The sequence below is a fragment of the Carassius auratus genome, unplaced genomic scaffold (assembly GCF_003368295.1).
Source record: "Carassius auratus strain Wakin unplaced genomic scaffold, ASM336829v1 scaf_tig00017056, whole genome shotgun sequence".
In the NCBI taxonomy this organism is placed as follows: Eukaryota; Metazoa; Chordata; class Actinopteri; order Cypriniformes; family Cyprinidae; genus Carassius; species Carassius auratus.
Window position 1 is genome coordinate 87,633 of NW_020524733.1, and position 11,160 is coordinate 98,792.

General features: G+C 35.0%; 1 protein-coding gene across 2 annotated transcripts; it reads left to right on the top strand.

Moving 5' to 3' along the window:
- Positions 1–201: 201 nt before the first annotated feature.
- LOC113075416 (serine/threonine-protein kinase PAK 2-like) lies at positions 202–11,073 on the top strand. Of its 2 annotated transcripts, none has more exons than XM_026248136.1 (15): positions 202–429; positions 1,682–1,838; positions 3,532–3,638; positions 4,984–5,131; positions 5,214–5,245; positions 5,539–5,658; positions 6,630–6,768; positions 6,851–6,914; positions 6,990–7,038; positions 7,118–7,230; positions 8,482–8,599; positions 8,781–8,880; positions 9,537–9,733; positions 9,816–9,953; positions 10,049–11,073. In XM_026248136.1, exons 2-15 carry the CDS (start codon positions 1,709–1,711, stop codon positions 10,133–10,135), a joined length of 1,542 nt encoding a protein of 513 aa, XP_026103921.1. In that variant the 5' UTR covers positions 202–429; positions 1,682–1,708; the 3' UTR covers positions 10,136–11,073. The 2 variants fall into 2 exon arrangements, with proteins under 2 accessions (XP_026103921.1, XP_026103920.1); XM_026248135.1 differs by having other exon boundaries at positions 203–429; positions 1,571–1,838.
- The last annotated feature ends 87 nt before the right edge of the window (positions 11,074–11,160 follow it).

Consider the following 11,160-nt stretch of genomic DNA (forward strand, 5'->3'; position numbering starts at 1 on the left):
TGAGATATATATTTTATATATATATATATTTTTTATTTTATTTATTTATATATATATATATATATATATATATATTCTTATCAGCAAATATACGATTAATAATTATAATATAAAAAAATATAAGTAATATGTATAATGTATGCGATCGCCGGACTTTTATTTTGTCGCTCGTTTCCTCAGTATCCGGTCGCACCGGAAACAGTCTCTGGCTGTTTGCTGCAGGCGAGGGCAGAAAGAGACGCTGCTGGGCGCCTCCCCTTCCCCAAACCAGCACAAAAAACTGCCGAAATTACAGTGATACGCTGCAGATAACGGCGTAGAAACCTTCCGACGGGGCTTCCGCGTCGCCTCAGGCCTCCTCCCGGACACAGCAGCTCCTCCGCGGCCCGCCGGAGCGCCGCTCACTGAAGTCTGCGCTCCGCTTCGCAGGTGAGAGCCGCGACAGAACCCGAGATCCTCCGCCGCGTCCCGAGCCCCCGCGTGCCGCCTCCCCCGAGAGAGAGAGCCGGAGAGCGGCCACGGGCCTCGAGGCGAGCGCTGGGGCTTCTGTCCGGTGCGGTCTGTGTTGGGCTCGGGTTTCTCTCTGAGTGTGTGTCGCTTCTGCTCGCGCCACAGAACAGAGATCGATTACAACAACAGGAGCGGGTCAGCACATATAACAATTAAACACCGCTCGTTAATCAACTAACGTTAGTGCTGATGAGATCCATCCTGAAGCCAGGACTCCCTGGAAGAAGAGATTTATTTGATCTCAATGGGACCTAACTGGGAAAAAAAAAGATAATTAAAAAGCCTGTTGGGATTTTAGTTCATATGTTTTGGATAAATTAAACGAATTTATTATTATTATAATCATTGGGTAATTTAATTTTTTTGTTTTTGTTGTTTTTAGGACAATTATTATTTATATATTCTGTCATTATTGTTGTGATAATAACGCATAAAATAGTAATGATGTGTGTTAAATCATCTGAATATTTCCCCCTCAAAATATAATGAATTAAAAGGTTCCCATTAATGCTGATCTAATAGTTAAACTGCAATATTTTTGTTGGTATTTTTAATTTCCCACATTTTATTTCCATTATAATGAAGCGTTGTTTAGTTTGATTAAAAAAAAAAGTGTTTTCAAAAAAAAAAAAATCTTTATGCAAAAAATATATATATTTTTTATTATTGTCGCATTAATTAAATCTAAAATTGCAATAATGGAAAAAATATATCAATATAGTTTCTATTTTTTAAACTAATATTAATGGTGTTATTATTTTCAAAGATGAGCAACTATGAAATTTCAAATTTTTTATTTTATTTTTTTATTTCTTTATTTGTTTTATATACAGACTTATCATCAGTCAGTGACTAAACTAAAATAAATAACTAAAAAACAAATTAATAAAAACATTATTTAATATAATTTAATTACTTGAAATAAATGTTAATGCGGATAATGATATTGTGCATAACTGCAGTCTTCAGTGTTTGTGATGTGTTTGTGTGTTTGTCGCTGATGCCGCTGGTTCGTCTGCGTGGCTCATCTCTCCGTTGTGCTTCCCTTCTGCTCTTGCAGCTCTAACTCCTCCTTTTCTTTATCTCCACCTGTAAACGTTCCCCTCCACCCACTCCTCCTCTCTTTTCTTTCTGCTCGTGCGGGACCATGTGTGATAATGGGGATCTGGAGGACAAGCCGCCCGCTCCGCCCGTCAGGATGAGCAGCACCATCTTCAGCGGCGCCAAGGACTCGCTGGCAGCTAACCACAGCTCCAAGCCCCTGCCCTCGGTGCCCGAGGAGCGCAAGCGCAACAAGATCTACTCCATCTTCTCCGGAGCCGAGAAGGGTGCGTACCCTAGGGCAGGAAAATTCATCCAAAAGCTATCGAAATACAAATTCAGACGTTATTTTCTCCATGATGATTCTTAAAAATCCTATAAATACTTTCCCCTTAACTCTTGTGCATCAATTTAAATAATAGTCAAAAACTGCGACATTTGACGCTCGGTCTCATTTTTGGAAGATTGTTGTTGAAGTTCAAAAGGTTGTACAAAATTGAAACCAAAAAAGTAAAGTTATAGATTTTTGAGTTTATGGGACATTTTTATATAAAATTAGTGCTGTATTTTAGTGCTGTTATATAGTGCTATATGTATTTTATTTAGTGCTGTCATACGATTAATCGCGATTAAATGTATGACAGCACTATATATGTTATAAAACAACTCAAAAGTTGATAGAAAATCAAAGCCATGAATCCAAACAAGTTGTGTTCCGGATTTGAAGTTGATATCTTAAAAAATGGGCTTTTAGTAGGAGTTTGTTTGGGTGCAGTACCAGTCTCTTCCTCTTGGATTCTAGCAAACGTGATTCGCAGCACAGTATGATTCGTCTCTCTCTCAAAGATTACAGGTGCGCGTAAACTTTTATTAGTTGAGTATATTTACAGTACGAACCTTTAATGAACTATGAGGCAAAAAATTCAATATAAATAGTCATCATCAGTAATGTTAGCATTCAGTAATCGTTATTGATGTAAAGTGTTGTAAATCTAAATTAGAACTGCTAAAAAATAATTTTTATTACTTGAAATAAGTGAACATAAACACTTTTTGTTGTTTTATTTTTTTTAAGTATTTAAATTCAGTTAGTTGCCAAAATGACTTTTTTTTAGGTTAAAGTGAACTATTAAATTAAAACAACAACTAATAAAAAAGATGTATATAACAAAGTAATAGAAATGACAAAAACACAACAAATTACTGAAACTTTGACAAAATGGAAATACAATATAATTAAGACATTTATGAATTATTAATATAATATTAATGATAGAATCATAGTAAAATAACACTGATGGTTGTATTGTGTTAATTACTAGAAATAAAAAAATATTAGCTGAAACATAAATGTTTAAATTCTCAATTTGTTTACTTGTTATAAATAATTAAATGAGATGTTATTGAAAGTAAAAACTAAGCAACAAATAAAAACTATATAGACATTTAATAAGTAAAAATAATAAAAATGTAAAACGCACAAATTTGTTAACTTTTAAATTGAAACTAAAACATTTTAAGAAATGCAAAAAAAACTAAAACGAATTTAAACTAAAAATATATATTGAAACAACGTATAAACGAAACATTAAATATTAGTTGCAGGATATTTTTTATATTTTATATACATTATTTTAATACATTATTATTATTTATTATTTAAAATTTTCTACGTTGTTACTATTTTGCACCAATTGACATTTTATTTGTACTTCTGAAAATGTGATTGAGTTCATCAAACTGAAAAAGATGCTTTAAATGCACCTACATTACACTCAAATCCATCAGCGTTTGAACCTAAAAAGCTGATGTGTAAATCAGTAGTGTTAAGTGTGAGGTCTGCAGAGCTCTGTTGGTGTTGTGTGTGTGTGTGTGTGGAGATGCATCAGCTGGTTTCACACCCGGCTCCAGTGTGAAGCGTCCAGATGACTCTCAGTTAAGATCGTGACCGTGAGAGATTGTGTGTGTGTCTTGTGACAGGCGGCCGAAGGAAGGACCGAGATAAAGAGCGTCCCGAGATCTCTCCGCCGTCAGACTTCGAGCACACCATCCACGTGGGGTTCGACGCCGTCACCGGAGAGTTCACCGTAAGACTGAACAGACATTTACTCACATTATTCAGCTCATCTGTCCATCTACTTACATTACTGTAAAGCTAGGCATATCTGTCTCCATCCGTCTCTGAATAGCAAAAATAATGTGTCATTTTACACATGTATATTTATATATGAGCAAAAACAGAGAACTCAGTTTTTTGTTGTTGTTGTTTTTCAAAATTCATTTTGAAAAAAATGATTTTTTTTTTTCAAAAAGCCAGAAAAATGTCAATTTGTTTCTCTCTCTCTCTCTCTCTCTCTCTCTCTATATATATATATATATAGAAAAAAAATTGACATTTTTCAGGCATTTTAATTATTAAACTGAGGGGTTTTAAATAGTTGTTGTTGTTGTAAGGCGTTTCCTGTTTTTGTACTGTTATTTGCACTTTGCCGGTAAATATTTACAATAATGTAAAGAATATAAAAACAATTTAAATAAATAGTTTGGTTTCAGTGTGAAAAAATGTTTGAATTTGACGTATGAAACGTTTATCTATTTTCTATTGAAATGTTATGTAATGAGATGTTTTATTTTATATTTTGTAGCTTATATTGCTATGAGAACTTTACTAATGAATATTGGAAACAATGTAACCAAATAAAACCACATTTTTATAATATTATTACTTTTTATGTTAATAGGAAATACTTTTAGGTTAAGGAAATACTTACGTTTTTATTTTTATTGGATATCAAACTGAATGATTTAAGATCATGGTTACTATAATGTTGCAAGATTTTTAAATATATATATATATATATATATATATATATATATATATATATATATATATATATATATATATAAATAATATAAAATTGTAAATATATATTTTTTTAAATTGTAGATTGCACTAACACTTTTAACAATACGTATTTAAAATATATCCAATATAAAATTACTTTTTTTAAATTTAAAGTCTTATTAGACATTAATCTGAATTATTTTATTTGGTTGTTATTAAGAATGTATAGTAGTAAGAAAGTTTAATTGTATAGTTTTTCATTAAGTTGCCAAAAAATAAACTTTTTAATCTATTTTTTTTATTATTATAATTATATGTGTAAAAGTAAATGAAGCTGATACATTAAATGAATGAACGAAATAATTAAAGCAAGATTTTTATTCTGGATTTATAACTGACACAATGGATAATTTACGTTTTTTTGACCGAATATTGTAATGTCTAGCAGAAATGATGCATGGCTGAAACCTGGTAAATGAAGCGAAACTCAAACCTGGTGATGATCTCTGCAGACATGGGCCACATGCTCTGATATCTGAATCACGGGTGGGCGGTTGTGTTTGATCAGGGGTTTGTGTTTGTCTCAGGGGATGCCGGAGCAGTGGGCGCGCTTACTGCAGACCTCCAACATCACCAAATCCGAGCAGAAGAAGAACCCGCAGGCCGTGCTGGACGTGCTCAAGTTCTACGACTCCACGGGGAACGGCCGGCAGAAGTACCTCAGCTTCTCCTCAGGTCTGCCGACGACTCGTTATATACTAGATTACGCTCATGTTCACCTGATACTGACCGCTTCTCTCCTCCTGTCTGTCTGTAGAGAAGGACGGCTTTCCCTCGGGTGAACAATCGGTGCGTCTGCTTCACTGTACCGTCACGGAGATACTCCTCCTCCTCCTTATTAGTCTTTAATTTCTTAAGTTTAAGTGACTTTGTTGTGCATTTTTATTTTAGACTCATTTGCAAAGTAAACTTTATTGTAAACTATTTACAACACATTTATTATTTGTGTTTTTAAATTATTTTTCTATAGGCTTTATTAGTTTTTATTTCAGCTTTATTAATGTTAATGCATAAGTAAAACTAAATTTAATGCTGCTTTGGCATCAATAATGATTGTCCTGCTTTCCTTCGTTAAACCCAAGCCTGTGAAGAAGTCCCCCGAGCCCTCGTCTCCAGTCAAAGCGGTGGATGACGATGAAGATGAAGACGATGAGGAGACGCCGCCGCCTGTTGTCGCACCTCGGCCAGAACACACTAAGAGCGTAAAAGACACTTTAAACATAGTGTTTATGTACATTATAGACTACACTTTACAAGTAGACTGTATATAAATAAACTCCAGATATGTGGTTATTTACACTGTTCATTTAGCATTGGATTTCAGTTTATTTTCAAGAATTTAGTAATGTAGTTTTTTCCCCTTAAACATTGTTTTCTTTTGTATGTCATGTCTGTTCAGTTAAACAATAGCGTTATGGAAATGTTAAATAAAATGCTCTATTTATTTGTAGAAATATTTTTGTAGATTTTAGGAGTTTTTATAAGTATAAAAATGCAAAAAACCCTTGGTGGAAATACCAGGATGCCTTAAAATTTGTGTTGATCTGGTAGTATTGAGGTTTCATTTTAATTAAAAAAAAAAAAATTTGTAGGTTTTTATTTTTTTTTGGATATTGCATCAAGAACACCAGAATTTTTTTATTTTATTTTTTTTCCTTTTTTTATTAAAACTAAATGACTTCACAAGTAGCTGAAACAAAAAATAAGTTTATTGGTATGGGAATTTTGGTATATAAAATCAAAATAATGCTCTATTTGTATAAATATATATTTTTAATAGATTTTATATAAAGTATAAAAATGCAAAAACCACTTGATGGAAATGCCAGAATGAACTTAAAATTTGTGTTGATCTGGTAGTATTGAGATACTATAGGTTTCATTTTAATTTGTAATTTTTTTTGTTTTTTTTAGTATTTTCTTTATGTAGTTTTTTTTGTAGATATTGCATAAAAAACTGATTAAAATGTTTTTTTTTGGGCTTTTTATGTAATATTTGTTCTTTTAAAATTTGTATAGTTTTTTAAAATATTTTTATTTTCCTTTTTTACAACTGAAATACAATTTTAGATTTCGAAAGTATCTGACACAAAAAAATAACATTTTCAAGTATCAAAAATGTATTTAAATTTCTCTAGCTCCCAGTTAAGTGTGATGACCCTTGTTATTTCAGGTTTATACTCGACCCTCTGTCATCGACCCCATCCCTCCTCCAGTGACGTCTCCGGACACAGAGGTCGCTTCAAAGGCCGGCGACCGACAGAGACCCAAAAAGGGCAAGATGACGGATGAGGAAATCATGGACAAGCTCCGTACGTCACTGTACAAATTCTATGCTCAATTTCATTGCTTTGCGAGATTCAGACCACATGTCCTCTATTTGTTCTCCAACAGGAACTATAGTCAGTATTGGGGATCCAAAAAAGAAATATACACGATACGAGAAGATCGGACAAGGGTAGGTCCCGCGATTCTTTGCAACATGTTATTGTTTTGTTAATGGATGATGATCAATAATTGTGTCTTTCCACAGAGCTTCGGGAACAGTGTTCACTGCCATCGACGTTGCTACTGGACAAGAAGTAATGCAAGAGAGAGAAATGCATTCATTGATGTTCCTTTTTCCCAGTTTTGTCATCTCAACGAGTTTCTGTCTCTCAGGTGGCCATCAAACAGATCAACCTGCAAAAGCAGCCCAAGAAAGAGCTCATCATCAATGAAATTCTCGTCATGAAGGAGCTGAAGAATCCAAACATTGTCAACTTCTTAGACAGGTATATTTTTGTAAACTTGGCCTTCACTTCCAGATTGGGATTTTCCAAGTTTAAACTAATAATTAGATATCTCTTAGCATTTTTAAGCAAATTTCGGGATAGCACAGCTTAAAGTCTGTGTAAAACTTTAGAAGTGGATATTTGGATATTTACTGTCTGACAGGAAGACATGCGCAGAAACTGTGATGTAAATGTGTTAAAGGAATACATTTCTCAATGCCTAACAAACTTTCATGACGTTGGCTCAACAGCATGTGTGATTGGATAACTGGACTAATCAGTGAACAAATCTCATTGCACACCATCTAGAAGGTTGTTTTAGTTATTCTGAAATTAACAAATGCAAGATAGCACAACAGCGTTTATTATCGTTTCATCCGTAATTTAACTTTTGTAATTTTCGTTTCAGAAGTAATTGATTACTCATGGTTTAAATGTAGAAGTTTTTATCGTTAAATTAGTAACTTTGGTTGTAAAACTAGCTAACGATGCCATGAAGGTTTCATATTGTTAATGGCACATATGTTTTATGTAGTATAACAGTTTTTCGCACAACTTAAATTCGTAACTTTGATTGGAGAAATAGCTGATGATGCCATGAGGACTAGAGATTGTTATTTGTGAACGTTTTATGCAATATTCTAATTTCTCACACAAGTTTAATTCCTAAATTTCAATGGAAATGGTAAATTTTGCAAATGCAATATTATATGTTTGTGATAAATTTGTATTCTTCAATGGAAACCGCTACAAGATGCCATGAAGGTTCAAGAGTGCTAATTGTGCATGTTTTATGCAATATTCAAATTTGTGCACAAATGAAATTCATATTTTTGGTTTGATACACAGCTAATAGTGCCATGAAGTTTTGAGTGTTAATTGCAAGTTTTGTATGCAATATAATTTTTGTTTTGTTTAATTGGTAACATTCAATGGGAACATAGCTATTTATGCCATGAAGTGTTAATTGTGCAAATGTTTTAAGCAAGTTTCCAGTTTTTACACACAACTTTAATTTAGAACTGGTTGAAAACATAACATAGCTAATGATTCTGGGAAGTTTTATCAGTTTTTTTCTTCATAAAATTAATTGAATTTGTAACTTTGGAAAACTAGTCAATGATACAATGAAGGTTTGTAAATTTTCAATGCAGTATTCCATTTTTAGCTTAACTTAAATTTGTAAATTTGGGTGGAATCATAGTTAATGATTCCATGAAGGTTCATGAGTGTTAATTGTCCCTGCTACAGTTTTCTGGTTGGTGAGGAGCTGTTTGTCGTGATGGAGTACTTGGCTGGTGGCTCTCTCACAGACGTCGTAACCGAGACATGCATGGACGAGGCCCAGATCGCTGCTGTTTGCCGAGAGGTGCGTTGAAGTCAAAGCATCCTCCCTTCAAACTCATAGACTGAATTACCCGCTTTGGTTTTTTTGGTGGAAACCCTGACAATAAATGCACTATTGATCTCTGTCAGGCCTTGTATGCGTTAACAGGAAGTAACCCTGTCGCTTAACTAATGAACTTCCTCTTGTCTGTTATCTCACGCAGTGTTTGCAGGCACTGGAGTTTCTGCATGCTAATCAGGTCATTCATCGAGACATCAAGAGTGACAATGTGCTTCTGGGAATGGACGGTTCTGTCAAGCTGAGTACGTTCTCGCTTAATTAGTTAATTTCATGTTTGGTTTGGTTTTAAAGATCGTTCTGAACAATTGAGCTCTTAGTAGCTAAAACTTGATGACTACCTGCAAGTAAACTGTTCCAACAATAGACGTTCAAGTGAATAAATTGTTTGGTTTTCACCCAGCAGCACTCATTTGAAGAAATTTCATTAGTATTTTGATGAAATCTGATAACATTTAGTCAACGCTGTATGTCTTTTCATTATACCAACGTTTCTTCTGAAGTTTTGCACCCTGAACATGCAGTGTGAATCAAACTAGTCCACAATAAGATCCATAATTTACTTTAGTCAGGCTAGATGCCATATTTAGTGTCTAAATAAACAAAATGAGGTTACACCTTGAGGTCTTGGGTTATTTAATATTTTGTTTCAGTCTAGTTTTTAAGAGTTTACTGGAATTGTTTTAGAGTTATGTATTTTGGCATTTGTCATTTACTTGATCCAACACCAAATTACACAATCATATAATGCACTGTTCTATAGTGCTCACATCCTGATTGTCATTGGTGTTAAAAATGGCATCTAACGCGACTGAGGTACATAAGTTACATTTAAGTCATCAATGAAAGAAAACAAACCAGGCAATGTCTCTAAACCATTTTTTCATCTCCTACTCCGCAGCGGACTTTGGATTCTGTGCTCAGATCACTCCCGAACAGAATAAAAGGAGCACAATGGTGGGAACGCCATATTGGATGGCTCCAGAAGTCGTGACACGCAAAGCCTACGGACCCAAAGTCGACATCTGGTCCTTGGGCATCATGGCTATTGAGATGGTGGAAGGAGAACCACCGTACCTCAACGAGAATCCACTCAGGGTACGTTGGTATCATTGCTTCTTCAAGAAATTAGCAATGTGACAACTACAGAAACTAAAGTTCCGAACACTTTGCTGCTCAGGCGCTCTACCTGATTGCCACCAATGGGACTCCAGAGTTGCAAAGTCCTGAAAAGTTGTCACCTATCTTCCGAGACTTCCTGGGTCGCTGTCTGGAGATGGACGTGGAGAAGAGGGGTGGAAGCAAAGAGCTTTTGCAGGTAAACCAGTTAGTTAGCAACAGATTCTAGCAATTAAGGAATTAAGCGTGACTTGGTTGAACTTGTTCATTGATCAATCCTGCTGTCGTCTTCAGCATCCCTTCCTGAAGTTGGCCAAGCCTCTCTCGAGTCTAACTCCTCTGATTTTGGCGGCCAAGGACGCTATGAAGAACAACCGCTAGCTGTGCCCACGAGCGCTACGGACTGCTGAACACTCTCGAAATCTGTGCCAGGTGTTTTTTTTACCGGTGTGTCAACAACATATCAGTGTTGCCAAAACAAAACTCCAAGCATTTCAATTGGGTCTTTGCCTGTTTTTAAACCTGTATTGACGCCGTGGTGTTGGAGGACATTAGATGTTCTCCTCGTCCTCCTGCTCTCATTAGATTCTTGTGGGACTTTGTCTGTGTTTTATGTATGAACTTTTCCACTCTTTGGCTTCTCTAGACCTCTTTTGTTCCATAATTGGTGACCAGAATCAATTATGGTGATTTCAAATCCAGCTGGAAATCTTTTTGTTAGTTTTTCTGTAGCCAGAATCACGACTGAAAACTGTGTAGCCTACTCCTGTTCTTGACCCAATGGGAAGAGCACCTTACTGATACACGGCAACTGCGTGCAGTGAATGATTTTTGTAGTCACTTGTGCCTTTGTTGTTATTCCAGCAAACACCTTTATACTCTGTCTGAAGGGGCAGGTTCTTGCCATTGAACTTCCTCTAACCCTGAGACGAATCTTTCATGTGATGAAATCTGTATATGACATACTTCGAAGAAGCGTAGCATTTAAGTTGATGTAGTTAACCAAAAGCAGGATGTGTAGATTTAGATAGGTGTATGTTTGTGTACATGAACACTTTTCTTGTTGTTTTAGTAACTAACAGTTTATGATGAAGTAAAGGCAGTGGTTGAGAAGTCATGATGTAAGAATTGATAACTATTTTTATGCTTTTCAGTCACTATTGTTTAGCAAGTAAAAGCCGGATTCCTGCAAATTTCTGTAAACAATACAGTCATTGCAACATTGTGTACATCTCTTGTTCTTCATTAAAAGAGGACTTGAAACTTGAGATTAGAATAAACTCTCTCTGGGGGGACTTTTATAGTCTGTGTGAACCTTGTCATGTTGTTAATGGGGTCATTCCTGTTCTGCAATGATATTTGAGTTCTTTCACTTAAATTACAGCACATACTTATTCATGTTTGTG

Bases quoted from the DNA above. Each gene is read 5' to 3' on its own strand.
- LOC113075416 (XM_026248135.1), top strand. From the start codon at position 1,658: ATGTGTGATAATGGGGATCTGGAGGACAAGCCGCCCGCTCCGCCCGTC. The intron at 7,231-8,481 runs GTATATTTTTGT...TCCCTGCTACAG, and splicing joins ATTGTCAACTTCTTAGACAG to TTTTCTGGTTGGTGAGGAGC. The intron at 8,881-9,536 runs GTACGTTCTCGC...CCTACTCCGCAG, and splicing joins GGACGGTTCTGTCAAGCTGA to CGGACTTTGGATTCTGTGCT.